Genomic DNA, 21,607 nt, shown 5'->3' on the forward strand with positions numbered 1-21,607 from the left:
TAACCAAAAGAGCATATTATTGCTACTTGTGTTTGGTTTATTCTTTCCTTCCAATCTTGAATAGAAGCACATGGTTAGCTTTTTATGAAGTTTTGGTTTGTGCAGCAATAGAATTACATTAGAATGTGATTCATGCTACTGTCAAGAAAGATGTTCACGTCATATGATAACCATGACTATAGGTATGAAGTTGAAAAGTGGTTGAAGGAATCATCAAATATCAGAGATCAAAAAATTAATCACCTTGTCCAAACATTTGATTGTATAGTTACAGAAACTGACATCATTAAAAAAAAAAAAGAAACTGACATCATTGTTTTTATAAGTAGTAAATGTTTACTAAATCATATATTATGCACAGAGCACTAAAGGGCTGGGCAGAAAGCAAGATTCAGTCTGTCTCATATCTTGCTCTAGTATACAAATCATTGTAGTACTGATAGGAGGGATGAATCAAGGAAAAGAGTCAAATATACTACCATCCATCCTCATCGTTTTAAGTTGGAACACTGATGTTGTGGTACAGACTGCTTTTAATTTCCTCTTGACATCAGTTGATGTTAGAATACTGCTGAGTCCAGGACGGGCTGCATTTTGGAGAGGTTAGTGACTTGCTTTATTCACACAGCACACAGCCAGAAGAGCTGGGTATAAAACTTCTGTCTCTCCCTCCTACATCAATTCATTTTATTTTATCCATGCTGTTTTCCAGGATCAATTAATTATTAAAACGCTTTGCTTCCTATTAAAAAAATACTTTATAATAGCTCAAGAATAGAAATATTAGTGAACAGAAATGCTATGGAGTAGTAACTTTAAACACACAGTAAATAAGCATGAATATGTTTAGATTCTTTTAAGTGTCTTCTGACCAGAAGAGTTTTCTCTAGAGCTGCAATAACACATTTAATTCTTGTTTCTTATTTCCCACATTCATATTAGGTAACATACCTTCTGGGTTTCTATGTCTGCCATACTCTTTGTGTCTTCTTTATTCCATGGCTATTGTCTTAGGTCAGTTCTTATTGTGTATCACTTGGACGAGTACTATGGCCTCTTGATTTGTTTCTGTATAGCCATTTTATGTCTAGCCTTTGGCCTTCTTTTTTGATAAGCAGCTACCATAAGAATCATCTTGATGCCCAATGCCTGTCCTCTATTCACTTGCCCCAAGGCTTCCAACAGCTCCTTAGTATTTATTGCATTAAGGGCATACTCCTTTGGTTAGTATTCACACACATTTTTCAAATTTATCTTCCATTATTATTCTACATATGTCCAGTGTTCCCAGCCAAACTATCCTCTGAACAATCCCTCTCTCTATACCTTTGTGCATACTATTACCAGTGTTGAGAATGCCATCTTCCCTTAGATCTGCATGCTGAAATCTTAACCCATATAAAATGCTAGCTCCCTTTTCAGTCTTTCTTCCCATTCAATAGTGATTTCTCTGTTGACACCAAAATGTGTTGTACTTTTTTTCATTTTCTAATTTTTAGTTGTGTTATTATGACTTTCATTTATCTCCCTAGAAGTTTCTTAGGGGAACATTTTTAACTCCATTTTAATTTCTATTGTAAACCATCTAGCCTGTGATTTGCAGATGGTAGGCAATCAATACATTTTATTTAAATTTAATGAAAAAAATTAGAATGAATAAGTAAAACCAAACGTGTATTTGCTAGGCCAAAGAAGAGAAGTTTATTAGAAAACAAGCATGCCACAAGACCTAAGATCTACAGTGGGAAGAAGGGAGTTGATACTGTTACAAAGACTTGAGAATAGCCCAAGTCTTAATTGATTAGCCTGGATTTCCATTCATCCTCTGGTTGACTTGGGTCTTGATGGTTCAGGGCAGGAGGTTTGTTAGGTAGAGGTGGGAGTATGACTTTTTCAGAATGTTGATTGCTTGTTCTAGATAGTCAGTGTACTTCTCAGCAGCAGGGGGAGGTCCGGCAGGTGGTGCGGCAGGGGGCAGGCTGGCAGCAGGGGGGGCGGCAGCAGGGCGCCTGCACAGAGATGGGCTGGCAGCAGGTGGAGGTCCAGCAGCAGGGGCGGCAGACCACGGCCGTGCAGGACGTGGGGCAGCAGCTGATGGGGCGGCAGCAGCCCTCCTGCAGGGAGCAGGGGTCACAGCAGACAGGGCGGTGGCAGGGCTCACAGATGGGGCGCGTGCAGCGGCAGGTGCAGGTCACGGGGCGGCACACGGTGGTCTGGCAGGACACGGGGCGGCAGCAGCAGGGGTCACGGCAGCAGCAGGGCTGGCAGTAGCCTCCCCCACAGCCCGGGGAGGAGCAGGTGGAGCCGCAGCAGGAGTCGGACATGGTGATGTCTGGGGTTGGTTTGGGTTGGACTGGTGAGAGGATTTGGGTGTTGTCGGGTGTGAATGTCTTTGTCGGGCTCTGGGGCCTTTATATACCCTGGCCGGCTGCTGATGACCACCCGCCCACACCATTTATCTTTTGGCCAATTAAGTAGAATTTTGTTCTGACTAATGATTGCATTGCTTGTGACATACTCATGATCTCATTAAAGAACTCTTGTTGCATTCCTAAATATGGATTTATTCATGCTGTTCATCATCAAAATCTAAGCACTCACAGTCATTTGAGATGATAGCAGCTCTTGATGTTTATTTTGGGTAGATAGCACCGATGAATCTTGGGGAAAATGGTCCTAAAGGAACTGCAAGTTTTAAAAGAAATTAAACATATAGGGGTTTCTAGATCAGTGACTGGATCCTGTACTTGACCCCCAGGAGATGCCCTGAATCAAACAGGTATTAGACATATCCTTGGGTGTGGACTTCTTGGAACTTTATTGACATATCACTTGATACAATAGAATGCATGTACCTTGAATAAGACTGCAGCTCCGATAACTTGTATAGGAAAGCGAAAGGTTATTTTGGTAAACCAGGTAAGTATTGGAATAAAATATCCACAGCCACGTTTCATTTTTTCTCCTTTCTTTTCTCTACTTCAAGTTTGAGCAACTGTGGTCCTTCTGGCCACAGAATGTTGATATTTATCTCTGAGACATGACATTTTTTATATTTGCCTTTCTTGTGTGTATGATAAAGAATTGTGTAACGGGAAATTTTTTCTTAATATACTTGACATGGGCACTATGACTAAGTGGCAAGATGGAGGTTTTTCAACCAGCACTGCAGACATAGACAATACATTGATCAGAGGAGGTATGTAGGAGGCTGCACAGCTATTCTGTGATGACACTGCTTCTTGGGAAGGGTTGTCAGAGGCTCTTGGAGATTTGCATGGGGGAAGAAGTCTCATTACTTTTCAGCTTTTCCCTTCTTATTATTTACCAGATAGGATTTGTGGGGGTCACTTTAGGATCATTCCCATCATTCAAAAGAATGTGCCTCAAGCCCCAGGAGCTAAAGCTCCCCAAATCCCCATGGAATTTTAAACATAATTTCAAAACTTAAAAGGAATGTAAACTGACTGAACATATAGTCATAATTGGGGAAACAGAAGAGGGAGGAATGAAGCGTGGTCTCATCAATGAAGACCTTTGACTCTCTCACATTTCATGTTCTTTCTCTTGTCCATGGGCACACATGATTTTTTTCAAAGCAGTAACCAGAGCCAAGATTAAAAACTCGTGTATTCTGCTCTTTTTTGTTCTTTTTCTTTTTCCCAGCTTTATTGAGACAAAAGTGATATATAAAATTGTGTAAGCTTAAAGTGTACATTGTGATGATTTGATGCATGTGTATATTGCAAAGTGCTTACCATTATAAAGTTAGTCAACACATCCTTCACCCTACCCTACATAATTATGATTTTGTTGTTATTATTTTTATGGTGAGGAGATTAAAACTTTACTCTCATAACAACTTTCAATGTACAATATGGTATTGTTAACTGTGGTCACCATGCTGTACATTAGATCCCTGGTATTGACCGTGTAACTGAAAGTTTGTATCATTTGACCAAAATCTCCCTATTTCTCCTACCCTCACCCCCTGACAACCACCTTTCTGCTCTCTGTTTCTTTGAATTCAGTGTTTTTGATTCCACATGTGAGATCATACATTATTTGCCTTTCTCTAACTTACTGCACTTAGCATAGTGCCCTCAAGGTCCATCCATGTTGTTACAAATGGTGAGGTTTCATTCTTTTTTATGGCTCAGTAATACTTCATTATGTATTTACAAAACACAGTTATTCCAAGACTTCTCTTGGAATATACACACACATCATATATATATGTTATTCATATATATATGCCATGTGTGTGTGTGTGTATACATATATCTCATTTTCTTTATGCATTCATCTATCATTGGACGTTTAGATTGCTTCAGTGCCTTGGCTCTTGTGAATAATGCTGTAATGAACGTGGGAGTACAGATACCTCTTTGAGATTGTGATTTTTCTCTCCTTCAGATATATACCCAGAAGTGGGATTGCCTGGGTCATATGGTAGTTCTATTTTTAATTTTTTGAGGAGTCTCCATACCATTTTCCACAGTAGTTGTACCAGCCTATATTCTCACCAACAGTGCACCAAGGAAGGTTCTCTTTTCTCCACATCCTCACTAGCATTTATTATATCTTATCTTGTTATACTAGTCATTCTAACAGGTGTGAGGTGATATCTCATTGTGGTTTTGATTTGCATTTCCCTGATAATTACTGATATTGGACACCGTGTTGGTCTCTGTATGTCTTCTTTGGGAAAACGTCTATTCAGGTCCTCTGGCCCTTTTTCTTTTCCTTTTGTTTTTTTTATTATGTTCAGTTAGCCAACAGTTTGATGTAGTGTTCAATGATTCATTAGTTGTTTATAACACCCAGTGCTCATCACAACATGTGCCTTCCTTAATACCCATCACTGGGCTAACCGATCCCCCCACCCACCTCCCCTCTGAAATCCTCAGTTTTTTTCCCTGGAGTCCAGAGTCTCTCATGGTTCGTCTCCCCCTCTGATTTCTCCCCTCTTCATTTTTCCCTTCCTTCCCCTATGGTCCTCCATGCTATTCCTTATGTTCCACATATGAGTGAAACCATATGATAATTGTCTTTCTCTGCTTGACTTATTTCACTTAGCATAATCCCCTCCAGTTCCATCCATGTCAATGCAAATGGTGGGTATTCATCCTTTCTCATGGCTGAGTAATATTCTGCCCATTTTTCAATTTTTTTGTTTGCTTTGCTTTTTGTTTGTTTTTGCTATTGAGTTGCCAGGAGTTCATTATATATTCCAGATATTAACCCCTTATCAGATATATATTTGGTTTGCAAAAGTTTTCTCCCATTTGGTAGGTTACCTTTTCATTTTGTGCATTGTTTCTTTTGCTGTGCAGAAGCTTTTTAGTTTAATGTAGTCCCACTTACTGATTTTTGCTTTTGTTGCTTGTGCTTAGCTCTTTTCAAGGCACATTGTCTCATAATTTTTCATGTTGTTGGGGGTTTTCATGATGATCACATTTTATGCAAAGGAGTCCTCTTTGGAAGATACATAAAACCTTAAGTTAACAAGACAAATTACTCTAAACACTTTTGATCCAAAATCATTCCAAAGAGATTTTTTTCCCCCTTGTAAAGATCCAGAAAGAGGGTCCATGAGTCTCTCAGTAAGCAGTTCTAGTATTACTCAGTCTAAGATGCTCATCCCTAACCCATATTTAAACTTCATCTCCAGGGACGCCTGGGTGGCTCAGTCAGTTAAGCATCTGCTTTCGGCTCAGGTCATGATCCCAGGGTCCTGGGATTGAGTCCCGCATTGGGCTCCTTGCTCAGCAGGGGGCCTGCTTCTCCCTCTGCCTACTGCTCCCCGTGCTTGTGCTCTCTCTCCCTCTGACAAATAAATAAAATTAAAAAAAAAAAAAGCAACTTCATCTCCAGGCAGAGAAAATATGGGTCATATTTCAGTAATTTATGCCACAGAACTCTGTGATTTGACATTGGTGGCAAGCCACATGGCACTTTTTAATGCCACTTATCCTAAAACTAGATAACCTTCACTGAAAACTTGGCCACTTACTGGCTATGTGTGCTTGGGCCATGAGGGCTGAAGATAGGACACACCCAGGTTGTTGTGACATTAAATAAGCTATTATTTGTCAAGCACTAAGAACAGTGCCTGGCACTTAGCAACTGTTTTGTGTTTATTAAATATATATATATATATATATTTTTCATGTGGGATTTCATTTTTTGTCAGCTTTATTGAGACATAATGACAAAATAAATATATTTTTAAAAGTCATTTTCTGTGGGTGCCTTATAAACTCTTAAGTTTTGAATTTAGAATAAAGATGAACATATTTGATATGACAAATGGCCAGCTCTTTGCTAAGTTACCACAGAATATATAGTAAATAAGATTATCCATTGGAGAGTTTCATTAATAGCATGAAATAAAATAAAAATGCCTGGAAGGAAGATATAGAGCTCCATCTTTTTAACACCAATTTTTTGGAAAGGGGAGTTAGGTTATTGTTGTAGAACCTACAAGAAGAATATGTGTCAGAATTGTGGATGGTGACCTGAACCATACTGAGAACCCCACAGTCCGTGCAACACAAAGTGAGATCTTAAAAAAACGTCTGTTAAAAAAAGCCTTAAAACTGATTTAGACAGACTCCTGGTGGTGAGGGGCAACATATTTTGTATTACTAATGCTAGGTCTTTATTTAATGCTAACATTCAACAATAACATCATGAACAAATTTTAACATGGAAAATATTGTCTTGTGTTCTTAATTCTCAATTGTCTATTCAAATGGGCACAAATAATTATACCTGTTATTTGAAACTGCTAACAATTTTTAAAAATTCTTAATTGGGACATATCAAATTGCCACCTTATTTTATGCAGTTGAGATGATCCTGAAGAGTTAAAATACAAATCAGTGTTTAATAATTTAATCAGAGTTTAAAGATATCAGAAAGTCCACCATATATAGCATAGTGGTATTCTCCTCTATATATAATAAAATACTTCTTACGAGTACAAATAGCTGCTAATTATCTGCTTTAAATCCATTTAGACTCTGATAGGTAGGTTTTTAAGAGCAGAGCATAATCATGAGAAAGGTTTAAATATTTTTCCCAAAATAGATACAGGTTTTAGACAGTACATTCCATTAAAAAGAAAATATATGTTCATTTTTAAATTATGTAATTAAGAAAAATATAAAGAAGAAACTGAATATTACCCCCAATTACTCTTAGATTTTGTTGCATAATGTTTTAGATAATTTTTAGGCATAAACACACATAAACACACATAAACGCACAGTACATTTTTCCTCACAAAATAGTGAATATTTTACAGCTTATTTATTTGTAACTTAAATATATGACAAGACAGTTGCATCATGTTTCCTAGTAGATTTACAATCTTCAACTATTTTTAACTACTTGTGGCATTTCTTTTATATTTATATTGCTTACATTATGTACTATTTGACTTTTTTTCTTATTTATACCTCATCTCCCTAAATACATTATAACCTCTTTGAAGCAAGAGCCCTCTTTATTTGTTCATATTTCCTCAGGGTGGTCAACTCAGTGTCTTACTCATAGTAGATGTTCAACAAACAATGTGTAGATTGACAGTGATTAATTTGCTTAGAAAATGCCATTATTGCCCAATTCCTGAGCAAAAAGATGGGCAGCCCTTGAGAGCCAGTGTCAATTCAGTACCCGCAAGAGTTGACGCTGTGACTAACATTCAAAATAACTACCAGATCTGTAACACATAGAAAGGAATTAGCCGAAGCCACAGTTATCCTTGGCCACAAAAGACCAAAGAGTTCCTCTGGGCAGAAGAACATGTCTCCTACCATACTGAGAGGAAGTGTTTGACTTAAGGGCTTTACTGTCGGGGGGCTTACGGTCTCCTGGGTCTTGTCTTTTTTTTTTTTTTTTTTTTAAGATTTATTTATTTATTTACTTATTTACTTATTTGACAGAGAGATAGAGAGCACAAGTAGGCAGAGTGGCAGGCAGAGGGAGAGGGAGAAGCAGGCTCTCTGCTGAGCAGGGAGCCCGATGTGGGGCTTGATCCCAGGACCCCAGGATCATGACCTGAGCCAAAGGCAGCCGCTTAACTGACTGAGTCACCCAGGCGCCCCTCTCCTGGGTCTTCTCTGAACATCAGTGATTATAATTATATTAGTAAGAAACTTACTTAATCTTTCATTACTCATTGCTCTTCAGCCTCACAAACGTGTTTGGCCGGATGTTGCCTAAGGTTCTTTCCATCTCTAACATACCAGGTTTTCTAAGCTGTGCTAACAGGTGTCAGGTCAGTGAATGAACCCTCATCCCAGGGATGTAAGTATCAGCCTAGATGCAGCCTCCTTACCAGGTGTTCTTAAAGGACATTTCTCAGATTTTTGACACGTCTGGATTGTTAGCACATCTGACTCTGTATGTGTGATGAAGATTTAGCGCCATGCCCACCTTTCTCACTTGGTTACTGTGCCTTATAAATTCCCCTTACAAGGATAATAAGGAAACTACCCAGACTTAGGGTATTTTAGAGAACAATTGGAGAGGATTATTCTGCATCTTGCTTTGAATGTCTCCTGACAAAACAGAGAGACAGAACCTGCTGAAAGAAAGTATCACAAAGACCATGATTTCTATGCTGGAAATACTAAGTTTATTAGAAAACAGAAGACATGATTGAGGAGTTAGACAGGGGTCCTGAGAGGACAGGGTACTCTTCATCAGTAGTCAGTCTGAAAAGGGGGCTCCAGTGCCTATTCCGAGCTAGACTGAAGAGATGTGAAACGGGCTTCTCAGAAAAGGCATGCTGTTCTGTCATGAAGAGCAGGATGGATGGACGCCACCATCTGCTGGGGACCATCAGTGATGATGTACTTCTCAGCAGCAGGGGGAGGTCCTGCAGGTGGTGCGGCAGGGGGCAGGCTGGCAGCAGGGGGGGCGGCAGCAGGGCGCCTGCACAGAGATGGGCTGGCAGCAGGTGGAGGTCCAGCAGCAGGGGCGGCAGACCACGGCCGTGCAGGACGTGGGGCAGCAGCTGATGGGGCGGCAGCAGCCCTCCTGCAGGGAGCAGGGGTCACAGCAGACAGGGCGGTGGCAGGGCTCACAGATGGGGCGCGTGCAGCGGCAGGTGCAGGTCACGGGGCGGCACACGGTGGTCTGGCAGGACACGGGGCGGCAGCAGCAGGGGTCACGGCAGCAGCAGGGCTGGCAGTAGCCTCCCCCACAGCCCGGGGAGGAGCAGGTGGAGCCGCAGCAGGAGTCGGACATGGTGATGTCTGGGGTTGGTTTGGGTTGGACTGGTGAGAGGATTTGGGTGTTGTCGGGTGTGAATGTCTTTGTCGGGCTCTGGGGCCTTTATATACCCTGGCCGGCTGCTGCTGACCCCCAGGACACAAGTCATTTCCTTGTTCGTGTTTATTCTTTCTGAAATGGCACTGATACGTTAGCAAGTTCCCTAGACATGTTGTTTTTTTAGATGCTCAGGTACTCATGAAAGACCATTTGCTTTCCTTATTTAATGAAGACCCATTATATTTTGCTATTTATGGTTCAGATATGAACTTAATGACCCCAACTTCAAAGTTTCCAATTATCTTTATAATTCAGTGATGTTTTTGCCAGTTGATGTTTTGCTAGCTCAGTGTAGCTGTCATGCTTCCTGGACAAAACAAGTTCAGGAAAATAATAAGGGACTCTCTTAAAAGTCATGGTCTGTCAGTAAAAGAAGTTTTACTGTGTATTTTTTGGAGCTACAGGTATGCATCTTACCATTTTATCATCAGTGGAGTTTCTTTCCCCCAATTTTTTTATTTTGGTAAACTACCTTAACCATTTTTAAGTGTACAATTTAGTGGTATGATGTACATTCATATTGTTGTGAACCATCAACATCATCCATCTCTAGAACTCTTTTTTTAAAAAAAGATTTTATTTATTTAGAGAGAGGGGATGGGTGGGCGGGCAGAGGGAAAGCGAGAATCCCAAGCCAACTTCGTGCTGAACGCGCAGAGCCTGATGTGGGGCTTGATCTCCTGACCCTGAGATCGTGACCTGAGCTGAAATCAAGAATTAGATGCTCAACTGACTGAGCCACACAGGCACCCGTAGAACTCTTTTCATCTTGCAAAACTGAAATTCTATGCCCATTAAACTACTAACTCCCCATTGAACCCCTCTCCCCAGCCCCTGGTGACCACTACTGCACTTTTTTTTTTCTTGATTATCTCCTCCCCTCCCCGCACCCATCCCACAAGTATTGGCTCCAACACTTGGGTGTCATGGGTGTATGACTTTAGGCAAGTCACTGATCTGGTTCCTTCTGTACAGAATGTAGAATATAAACTCAGCCTCTGGTAACCCCTCTTCTACTCTCTGTTACTGTGAGTTTGGCTTTTTTTTTTTTTTTTGGTCTTAGGTATGTGCTAATTATTTTCCATAGTTGTAGCTTTCCAAACCATGGCGAATTTCATTTTTTAATCTTCATGATAGCTAATATCATTTAATTCTAACAACTATATTCTAAATATTGTGCTAAAAGAAATAAATGTATTAATTTATTCTCATAAAATCCTATGAGGAGGTATTGTATTCCTCATTTTACACATAAGGAACCAGAGAAGTGACTTGCCTAAGGTCATACACCTACTAGGTTGGATCCAGGACTTACTGCAAAAGCATCTGTGGGAACTTTATTTGTAAGCCCAAGGAGCTGAAGAATGAAATGTGGTTACCATATTCCCTGTCATTAAGGAAAGTCTGTTTTATGTAGGAATTTTAACAGTGAATTTATTTTTAAAATAGTTGATATTTATGAAATGGCTAATTTTTGGAGTTATTTGAAAGGACTCTGTCTTTCCAATATCCTCAGGAATTCAAAGAATTACCTCCCACATAGCTTTCTAAAAATTCCAAAACATACTCTAAGGAGATAGCATCAAAGTTGGACATAACTAAGTGGTTATGGGGCACTATGAACAAAGCCACTTTCGAGAAGGAAGAATTTACCCTTTCAAGTCCTTCTAGCTGGACTAAGAAACAAAATGACATGAGACAGATTAACTGGAGAAAATAAAATTTAATAGCATATTTATGGGGAATCCACAGGGCCATGGAACTTCCAAAGACAGTGAGGCAACATGATACTTATAGGAGCTAAGGCGAAGGATAGGGGCCTGAGGATTTGAAGGGGAGAAAGACCATTAGCAGGAAGGTGAGAGGAGATGTTTGGAAAACAAAGGTTGCTCTATTATGCAGGGAAGTGTCTTAGATAAAGAGGAATCTTGTTAATAGGTTTTTTCCTGGTAGATGCAGGTAGTTGAGGGGTAGGTAAAGAGCAGTTCCCGAATCTGCTGGGTTTTGATTGCTTTTAACTCAGAAAAATGTTCATGCCCAAGTGGCCCATTTTGGAGCAGCCTGCCCTTAGCCCCTATACCACCATCTAGATGAAGGTTGCAGTCTGCCAGCATAACAGAGCCCCCAGGTAGTGTGATTCCAGCCAAAGGTGGTCTCCAGGCTTGCCTTGTCATACCCTGTGTCTTGTTCCAATGTCTCCCCATGCACTACGCTTGAGCATATTCCTGCTTACAGAGCCAATTGTGATTCTCAGTTGTTTGGGACTGTAGGAAAATCATTTCACTCAGCCATTTTGTAGACTCTGCCTTTGGATTTGCTTGGTTTTGACTTTTTGCTTTACAACTAAGTCTGTTTTAGATCTGTGGTTGAAGGCTGTGGTGCAAGCCTCCTTTTTGATCATTCTGCTTGCATAGTCTCTTGCAGGCTTATCCAGATCCACACCAACCATTGTGGTTGGCCATGGCATGGAGTTACTGTGGAAACAGACACAATCCAATAATAATGATAAGCTTGGGAGTACACAAAGAATTCTGCGTCTGAGAAAATACTGTAAGACAAGGAATTCTCTAGAAGGCTAACAAGGAAAACTCTGAGAGGGGAAAATCGTGTAGTTAGAGAATTTTTTAAATGGTGTTCAAGAACATGTAAAAGTAACTGGACTTGTGAGCCTATCTACCAGTAAACCATTAAACCCTTACTAAAGAGAAAACTCCATTGTGCATGTAAATGTTTTGACTGTAATGGACTTCTTGTTGAGAAGTTTTTACCGTATTTCAAGAAAAATACTTTCCTTCATGAGGTGGCTTATTTATTTTATTGTAGGAATGCACATGTCCAGCATGAGGAGAGAATCCGTGAGGGATGGAGATGCTTTTCTCTCTTCCAACCCTATAGAACTTATCCATTCCCTCATTCAACAAATTATTATATCCTATGTGCCAAATATGGTGCAGATCAGTGGGAATCCAGCAATGAATAAAGTCTGTCAAGTTCCAGCCCTTCACAAATCTTACCTGGCCTGTCTCCTCTCTCTGGGCCAGTAGATATGCCCAAACAGACAAGCAGCACGTTCAGAAAAACTCTTTTAGATCAAATGTTGGAAACTCAATGCATATTTCTCAGGAAAACAATAGTGGTTGGTTTCCTGACCAGCCTAAAAGTGTTTCACAACAACAAAAGCATATCCAGCGTGGATTAATGTTTTACTATTTCAACTACATTGACATTGTTTTAATGGTAAAATCCTTTGGAGGACTAAATCAGAATGGTTCCAGCTGCATATCTTCTTTTCCCAGCAGCACTCACTCTATTAGAATCAGAATTGGCCATAGTGGTGCTGGAGGGGAGCCATGGGAAAGATGGGATAGTGATTCTTCCACCCTAGGCCTTCAGTGGTGGGATTCCCAGGTACCAATTATATTAATCACTGCACAGTTTTCTAAATCAGGGTATAAATGCAGCTCTAACTTAGGCTTCCTCCCCCTTATCACATGTGTGGGCATGATTCATGGGTCAAGTTCACAATTAGAGAAACCTGCTGTAGTCTCTCCATTTCTTCAGCATCACCACAAAACCTGTGGCTTGAACTCTGAAGGTGCCTCACATGAGATGTTCTACATTATTTGAACTGCTATTAAAACTACAGACCTGGCACCTGAATTGTTCCTAACACTTAAAAAAATGGCCCTTGAAAAATCCTTCTTTCTTTGTTTTTTTTTCTGATTCTGTATACCATACCATAAGCTAAAAATAAGTTTTTGAAGATTAATAAACAATAGAAACACATTTGCTTCCCAGAAATAAAATTTTTATTATTTTACCATGTGAAACACCATCATAAATATAATGATACCCTGGAAAAATATCCTGTCTTGTAATAGTAGAGATGTGATAATGAGTCAGTGTGATAGAGCTCCATTGAAGAGGAACTTTGATCTTTGTTCACTCATTTTTTCAAGCCAGGAATTCAAATGATGGAAGTTGGGATGTTTCTAAAGATTGTCAAAGAGGGCCAGGATTAACTAGGTAATTATGTGGGAAAATGAATAGACAGCTACTGTTGAGTTAGTTGTTGAAGAGCATGTAGGTTGCAAAGGAGATATCTCTCATCAGATCCCTTGGGGTGGGAAGAGTTTTTGGATGTTTCTGAACACCTGGAATGTTTCTCAATGGGCTGTTCAGCAGCAGGGGGAGGTCCTGCAGGTGGTGCGGCAGGGGGCAGGCTGGCAGCAGGGGGGGCGGCAGCAGGGCGCCTGCACAGAGATGGGCTGGCAGCAGGTGGAGGTCCAGCAGCAGGGGCGGCAGACCACGGCCGTGCAGGACGTGGGGCAGCAGCTGATGGGGCGGCAGCAGCCCTCCTGCAGGGAGCAGGGGTCACAGCAGACAGGGCGGTGGCAGGGCTCACAGATGGGGCGCGTGCAGCGGCAGGTGCAGGTCACGGGGCGGCACACGGTGGTCTGGCAGGACACGGGGCGGCAGCAGCAGGGGTCACGGCAGCAGCAGGGCTGGCAGTAGCCTCCCCCACAGCCCGGGGAGGAGCAGGTGGAGCCGCAGCAGGAGTCGGACATGGTGATGTCTGGGGTTGGTTTGGGTTGGACTGGTGAGAGGATTTGGGTGTTGTCGGGTGTGAATGTCTTTGTCGGGCTCTGGGGCCTTTATATACCCTGGCCGGCTGCTGATGACCACCAGGACACATGATTATTTCTTAATCTTCTGGCCAATTAGTGAGGATTTAGCATTGAGTAAATGATGTTTTTTGAATCTTCACCTTATACACATCCATGCACCCAACCACAAACATTCCTTTGTTTTCCATATTGTTTATTCTTACCAAATGTAGACATTAGATTCAATTCTGATGAATTTTCCTTTGAAATATTCCTAACTCATACAAGAGAAAAGAGTATGTTTTCTAAACTAGAATAGCATCTAATCATTCTGCCCTTTGGACTTGAAGTCAGCATTTTATTGCTGGACTTCAAAGACTCACATCATTACCACCCAAACAGTGACTTCCCTTATTTACACCCGTGCCTCTAACAGTAACAGGTTAATAGCAACACTCTTGTGCCAGCCAGTAGACATCTATCTGCTTCCTAGATGTCTCCTTCCATAACTCACCGAGAGGCAGGTTTGTGGTTTTCAGATGAGGAGGGACTACATGGTATCCTGGACCCTGCCATCCTGGTTTAGTCACTCTTCCCCAGTAGGTCCTGGGCTGTTCTGCCCCATTTACCTGGAATGCCCTCCTCTTCCTGACCAAACTCAACTTCTACCTTTACTGTAAAATTTTCATCAAGGATCTGTTGCAGTTTTTATCTTTGTAATTTATTCAGGATTAATCATTGCATGTGTAGATTCTGGGAAGGGGCTGTAGAGAACATATAGGCCTATCCCCTCATCTTACAAGAGAGGTCATGTGGGTTCACCACAGTCACACGATGGGGTCTAGGTCTCCTCAGTCCTCAGTAAGCAGCCTCTACTATGAGGTTTATGTTTATTCGGTAGACCATAGTCTTCAGACAGAGAGAACATTGCAAGTATTCCCCCCATTTTTATATTAAGTCCTAAAGTAAGTAAGCATCATTAAAAGTGATAATGGAAAAGAGTTAGGGAAGTGTCTTGTCCCAGTGAGAGATAATCTGAAAGGGCCCCAGGACTTGTTTGCTGGGTCAGATCTGTGCACCAGTGCAGAGGTTTCTCTCTGAGAAGCAATCAACAGATCTTGGCTTATTGGTGGGTGGGTGTGTGGGGTTTGCTTGTTCCAAGATGTTCAAAGTGTAGTCTGATCCCCTCTGGTAACACATTGTGGCACTATGAGATAATGCGCTTATCTAATTCCTTTTACTGTTTTTTAATTATACTTCACCCCATACCTTACCCTTTGTGATGAGTTCCATAAATTTACTTCTTATTTATGAAGTAGTGATGTACTTTTCCTTTGGATTTGAGGGAAAAAATAAAAAAGAATCCTGTTCCATCAACCCCACTTACTTTCTGTGAGCATTAAATGAAAGAAAGGACCAGGAGCTTGCAAACCACCAATCAGATGTCCTAAAATTACTACCTTGAGGTTAAGGGGAGTGGCTTTTTATTGTTTTCAGAAGGGGATTAGTTTATTTTTGCTTCAGTGATATCGTGGAAGATATCATAGATGTGAATTATATTAAATTCATTCTCTAAATCTCTTCACCCCAAGATTCTTTCTTGGCTCCTTTACAGTATCAGTTGATTTTTAGTGTGCAGGTGCAGACTAAGTAATTCTCTGAGATAATGTGGCTAGAATTACATGCAAGCTAGTTTCTTGTTGCCACCATGGTTGATTTAGTCAGCTGTAATGCATAACAAGCAACCAAAAACTCTCAGCATATAGAATAACAAGTATTTATTTCTTGGTCACATGTCTGCAGGTCAGTTGGGTTTTGGCTGATTAAGGCTGGTCTTGGCTTCTGGCAGTGGGTTGGTTTGGGACTTCCTTCTGAATTAAGAGTTGCCAGATTTAGCAAATAAATATACAGGTGCCAAGTTAAAATTTGATTTCAGATGAACAAATAAATGTTTAGTATAAGTTTGTCTGAGTATGCATGGGGCATACTTACATTAAAAATTTGTTATTTATCTGAAATTAAAATTTAATGAAGTGTCCTGTATTTCAGTTGGCAACACTGGTTCTGATGATATAAGCACACGGGAGCAATGCAGTCATGCGGACATATTTCAAGTCTTTGGGTGGATCATGTCCTCTAACATCCCACTGGCTAAAGCAAGTCACATGGTGAAGTCCAAGTCACAGGGTGGGAGACTGGGAGAGGATACTTCTCCTAAAGGGAGTAACATTATGTAGTTAACATTAAGAAGAATAATCTAATCTACCAGAGCAATGAGTCAATTATTTTAAGGAATCTTTGTTGTGAAGCTTGGACAAAGACTTTTAGAAAGTCAAATTAGATGTTCACTGCATTTCCATTCATTTGGGTAACTTTTTTTTATTTTATTTTTTTTATTCTTATGTTAATCCCCATACATTACATCATTAGTTTTAGATGTAGTGTTCCATGATTCATTGTTTGTGCATAACACCCAGGGCTCCATGCAGAATGTGCCCTCCTCAATACCCATCACCAGGCTAACCCATCCTCCCACCCTCCTCCCCTCTAGAACCCTCAGTTTGTTTTTCAGAGTCCATCGTCTCTCATGGTTCGTCTACCCCTCCGATTCCCCCTCCCTTCATTCTTCCCCTCCTGCTACATTCTTCTTCCTCTTCTTTTTTTTTTCTTAACATATATTGCATTATTTGTTTCAGAGGTACAGATCTGAGATTCAACAGTCTTGCACAATTCACAGCGCTTACCAGAGCACATACCCTCCCCAGTGTCTATCACCCAGTCACCCCATCCCTCCCACCCCACCCCCACTCCAGCAACCCTCAGTTTGTTTCCTGAGATTAAGAATTCCTCATATCAGTGAGGTCATATGATACATGTCTTTCTCTCTTTGACTTATTTCGCTCAGCATAATACCCTCCAGTTCCATCCACATCGTTGCAAATGGCAAGATCTCATTCCTTTTGATGGCTGCATAATATTCCATTGTATATATATACCACATCTTCTTTATCCATTCATCTGTCGATGGACATCTTGGCTCTTTCCACAGTTTGGCTATTGTGGACATTGCTGCTATAAACATCGGGGTGCACGTACCCTTTTGGATCCCTACTTTTGTATCTTTGGGGTAAATACATTTGGGTAACTTTTATTTCTCTTCCTCCTTCTCAGTGGTCAACCAGGAAATGTCATTGATTTAAAAAGGGACTTCCTGATCTACACATTTAGAGCAATCCTTATCAAAATACCAACAACATTTTTTACAGAACTAGAACAAACAATCCCAAAATTTGTATGGAACCACAAAAGACCCCAAATAGCCAAAGCAATCTTGAAAAAGAAAAGCAAAGCTGGAGACATCACAATTCCAGACTTCAAATTATAGTGCAAAGCTATAGTAATCAAAACATTGTGGTACTGGCACAAAATAGACACATAGGTCAATGGAACAGACCAGAAAGTCCAGAAATGAACCCACAAGTATATGGTTGATTAATAATTAATATTCAACAGAGCAGGAAAGAATATCCAATGGGAGAAGGACAGTCTCTACAACAAATGGTGTTGGGAAAATTGGACAGCAACATGCAGAAGAATGAAACTAGGTCACTTTCTTACACCATACACAAAAGTAAATTCAAAATGGATGTGAGACCTAAAACCATAAAAATCCTAGAAGACAGCACAGGCAGTAATGTCTCTGACATTTGCCATAGCAAATTTTTTCTCGATATGTCTCCTGAGGCAAGGGCAATAAAGCAAAAATAATCTATCGGGACTACATCAAAATAAAAAGTGTCTGCACAGCCAAGAAAACAGTGGACAAAACTAAAATTAGGCAGCCTATGGGATGGGAGAAGATATATGTCTGATAGGGAAAAATCCCTTCTACTTACCTTTTCAGCATTTCTTTGGCTAATCTTGGACCTTTTCTTTTCTATATGCATTTAAAAACAGTTAATCATGCTCTATTAAAAAATCTCATTAGAATTTTTATCAGAATGGCATTAAATTTATTGATTCAACTAGGAAGAATTAACATATTTGTGATATTAAATCTTCCCAGTAATAAACCTGACATTAACTGTTCATTTACATACAGATTTCCAAAGAGTATTTTGAACTTTTCTTCATAAACATTGCACAGTTTTGTTAGACTTATTTTGAAGCAGTTTATAATATTTGTAGCTATTGTGAATGAAATCTTCCTTCCTATTAAATTAGAATTACTAATTGACTCTTGCAAGTTATAAGAATGTTATTGTGTTTTGTTTTGTTTTTGTCAGTACTTTATATAGTGATTTCTCTAAACTCTCTTTTTAGCACAAGTTTGTGGGTTTTCTTTGATTTCCTATGTTGACAACAGTATTGTCCACAAATATCAGCTTTTTTTTTTTGGTAACACTTTTTTTCTTATCAGATTGCATTGGTGAGGATCTCAAATACAACAATGAATGATGAGTGATATGCGTTATCCTTGCCTTATTCTAAACTTTAGTAGGAATACTTGTTATTTGTTAACTATTATGTTTGCTATGAAGTTTTGATAAATAGCATTCATTAGGATAAAAATGTCCTCTTTTAGCCCTATTTTACTTAGAGTGTTTTAAATAGTAAATGGCTGTTGTGATGGCCAATTTTATGTGTCAACTTGACTGGGCCATAGGATGCCCAGACATTTGGACAAACATTATTCTGGGTATGTCTGTGAAAGTGTTTCTGAGTAAGATTAATATTTAAATCAGTACACTGAATAAAGCAGATTGCCCTCCTCTCCAATGTGGGTAGACCTCATCCAATCAACTGAAGATCTGAATAGAACAAAACCGCTAATGTCCCCTCACTTTGACTAAAAAGGAGCTCCTCATGTCTGACTCCCTTGATATCAGTCTTTTCCTGAAACATTGACTCTTCTTGGGTCTTGAGCCCGCTGGCTTTTGATTTGGTATTTACACCGTCAGATCTTCTGGGTCTCCAGCTTATTGAATGCAGATCTTAGGATTTCTCAAATTCTGTAATCACATAAACCAATTCCCTAAAATAAATACCTCTCTCTCTCTCTCTCTCTATATATATATATGATTCTGTATATGTGTGTGTGTGTTTATGTATATGAATGTGCATCTATATCTATATCTGTCTCCTATTGGTTCTGTTTCTCTGGAGAACCCTAATACATTTATATATTATTGAATTATTTTCCCATTATTGAATTTCCCATGTTTTTGAATTTTCCCATATTATTGAATTATTGATATAATCCTGAAGTCTTTCTTCTTTAATATAGTAGTATCAACAAGCCTATTTAAATATTGTCTAATTTTGAAGCATTCCTGAATGTCTAGGACAAACTCTATTTGGTTATGATGTGTTACTCCTTTTATATATTGCTAAATTTCGCTTGTATTTATGGGAATTTTGCATCTATAATCTTCAATAATATAGGCCTATAATTTTCCTTTATCACATTGTTCTTGTATGTTTTTAATATTGTTTACTAAAAATGAATTGGGAAGATTTTACTTCCGTTCTTTTTCTTAGTTGGAGTGGGAGAGAACTTTAAGGTTTAGTAAACTTACTTATAAATCAACATGGGTCTGGCTTTTTAGTATCAATATATGTAGAGGATGGATTTTGGATCATAGGTATAGTTTCTTTAATGGTTATTGGCTTATTTATGTTTTGTATATCTTCTAGAATTAATTTTACCAATTTATATTCTTCTAGACATAGTCAATTCAATTGTAATTTTCAAACATATTGGTATAAACTTATATGTAATGTTCTGATATGTTTTGTAAAAGTTTCTACTCTTTTGGGAGCTGATTATTCCCCTTTTCAAGCATAATGTTATTTGTCAGTCTTTCAGTCATCATCTTTCTCCCTTTCTCTCTCTTTGATCAGTTTTACCAGACCTTTTCTATTTCATTAGTTTTTTATCTTTGTTTATATAATTAATTTTATTAAACTTTTCATTTGTTATTGTATTTATGTAATTTTACTAAGCTTTTCATTTAAAAATATGTTACTAATGTTTAAATTTGTCATTATAACCTTCTTTCTACATTGGGTTTACTGATTGAAGGGGATGTAATAGAAGGGGGGCTATCCCAACATGTGATTGCAAAGCATGGCTTCAAGAAGGAGAACCCTGTGCATTGTTGATGGGGATATAAATTGGTGCAGCCACTCTGGAAAACAATATGGAGGTTCCTTAAAAAATTAAAAATAGTACTGCCATATGATCCAGCAATTCCACTCCTGGGTATTCATCCAAAGAAAATGAAAACATTAATTCAAAAAGATATATGCATTCCTATGTTCATTGTAGCATTATTTACAATAGCCAAGCTAGAGAAACAACCTAAGTGTGCATCAATGGATGAATGGATAAAGAAGATGTGGTGTAGATATACAATGAAATTTTACTCACCCATAAAGAAGAATGAAATCTTGCCATTTGCAACAACATGGGTGGATCTTGAAGATATTATGCTAAGTTAAGTCAAAGACTAATACTGTATGATTTCAATAAGCAAATGAACAAACAAACAAAACAAAACTCACAGATACAGAGAACAGATTGGTGGTTGCCAGAGAGGAGTGGGGTTGGGGGTGGGCAAACTGGGTGAAGGTAGTCAAGAGGTGTACACTTCCAGTTATAAAATAAATAAGTCATGGGGATGTAATGTTAGCATGGTGACTATAGTCAATAATATTGTATCACATACCTGAAAGTTGCTAAAAGAATAAATCTTAAAAGTTCTCATTACAAGGAAAAGAATTTTTGTAACTTTGTATGGTGACAGATAGTAACTGGATTTATTGTGGTAATCATTTCTTAGAGTATACAAGTATCAAGTTATGGTATATACCTGAAATATATGTTATATGTCAATTATACCTCAATAAAAAATTAAAATTTAAAAATAGGAGCTAAAGACATGAATTAAATCTGTCCCAATTTAGGATATTAAGACATATACATGTGGACATACATATGTGCTGCTTTTGTTCCAATATCTTAAATTATCTATATTTGATATAGCACTTATTCTCAAAGTGGTTTCAGCATGAGTGTTCTTCCTGTATCATCATGTAAAATATAGTTGCCTAGTTACTGAGTAAAATGATCATGAAAACAATAGAGAACAATACCGATGAATTTTTATGTGTAGAAAAGTTTATTAGAAAGCAGAGAAGCAACAAAACATAAGAAATTCACTCTTTTAGAAACTACATAACTGGACCCCCAGGTCTAAGGGTATGACTGAATCCCAGGTCAAAGGGTATCAAATCAGTACTGCACAGGGGTTACAGATAATATTCACTTTGTTAGGAAGGATAATCTAGAGCCCCTAAGTGATAAGGAAGAAAGAGAAATTTAGAGGACTGGGCTAATTTTTTAGCTGATGGATTACAGATTAATATCCATATTTGGCACCAATATTGAAAGGAAAAGATAATAATGGAAGGAGCTTAACATGAACCAGAATGTGCTCACAGAGATAGTGGGATGGGTTCTTTGGAATCATGAGGCTCAACCTGTTGAATGAGGTCAACCAGCCTTCATATGTCCTAATGCTCAGCACGAAAGGAGGGTCTACACCTGTAGGGCAGAGGTAAACAGAGATGGTAGTCACACGGCAGGGGGC

At 39.2% G+C, this 21,607-nt stretch overlaps 3 protein-coding genes across 3 annotated transcripts; all 3 read right to left on the reverse strand.

Annotated features, from left to right (window-relative positions):
• Positions 1-1,934: 1,934 nt before the first annotated feature.
• LOC135363021 (keratin-associated protein 2-3) lies at positions 1,935-2,324 on the reverse strand. The gene has a single exon (XM_064583305.1). It carries the CDS (start codon positions 2,322-2,324, stop codon positions 1,935-1,937), a length of 390 nt encoding a protein of 129 aa, XP_064439375.1.
• A 6,547-nt stretch (positions 2,325-8,871) lies between these two features.
• Positions 8,872-9,261, reverse strand: LOC135363022 (keratin-associated protein 2-3). Its single transcript, XM_064583306.1, has one exon. It carries the CDS (start codon positions 9,259-9,261, stop codon positions 8,872-8,874), a length of 390 nt encoding a protein of 129 aa, XP_064439376.1.
• Positions 9,262-13,523: 4,262 nt separating this feature from the next.
• On the reverse strand, positions 13,524-13,913 carry LOC135363023 (keratin-associated protein 2-3). The gene has a single exon (XM_064583307.1). The coding sequence runs from the start codon at positions 13,911-13,913 to the stop codon at positions 13,524-13,526; it is 390 nt and encodes a 129-aa protein (XP_064439377.1).
• Positions 13,914-21,607: the final 7,694 nt, after the last annotated feature.

This window comes from Mirounga angustirostris, unplaced genomic scaffold (assembly GCF_029215605.1).
Source record: "Mirounga angustirostris isolate CCGP_5_RB_7025 unplaced genomic scaffold, mMirAng1.0.hap1 SCAF_17, whole genome shotgun sequence".
In the NCBI taxonomy this organism is placed as follows: domain Eukaryota; kingdom Metazoa; phylum Chordata; class Mammalia; order Carnivora; family Phocidae; genus Mirounga; species Mirounga angustirostris.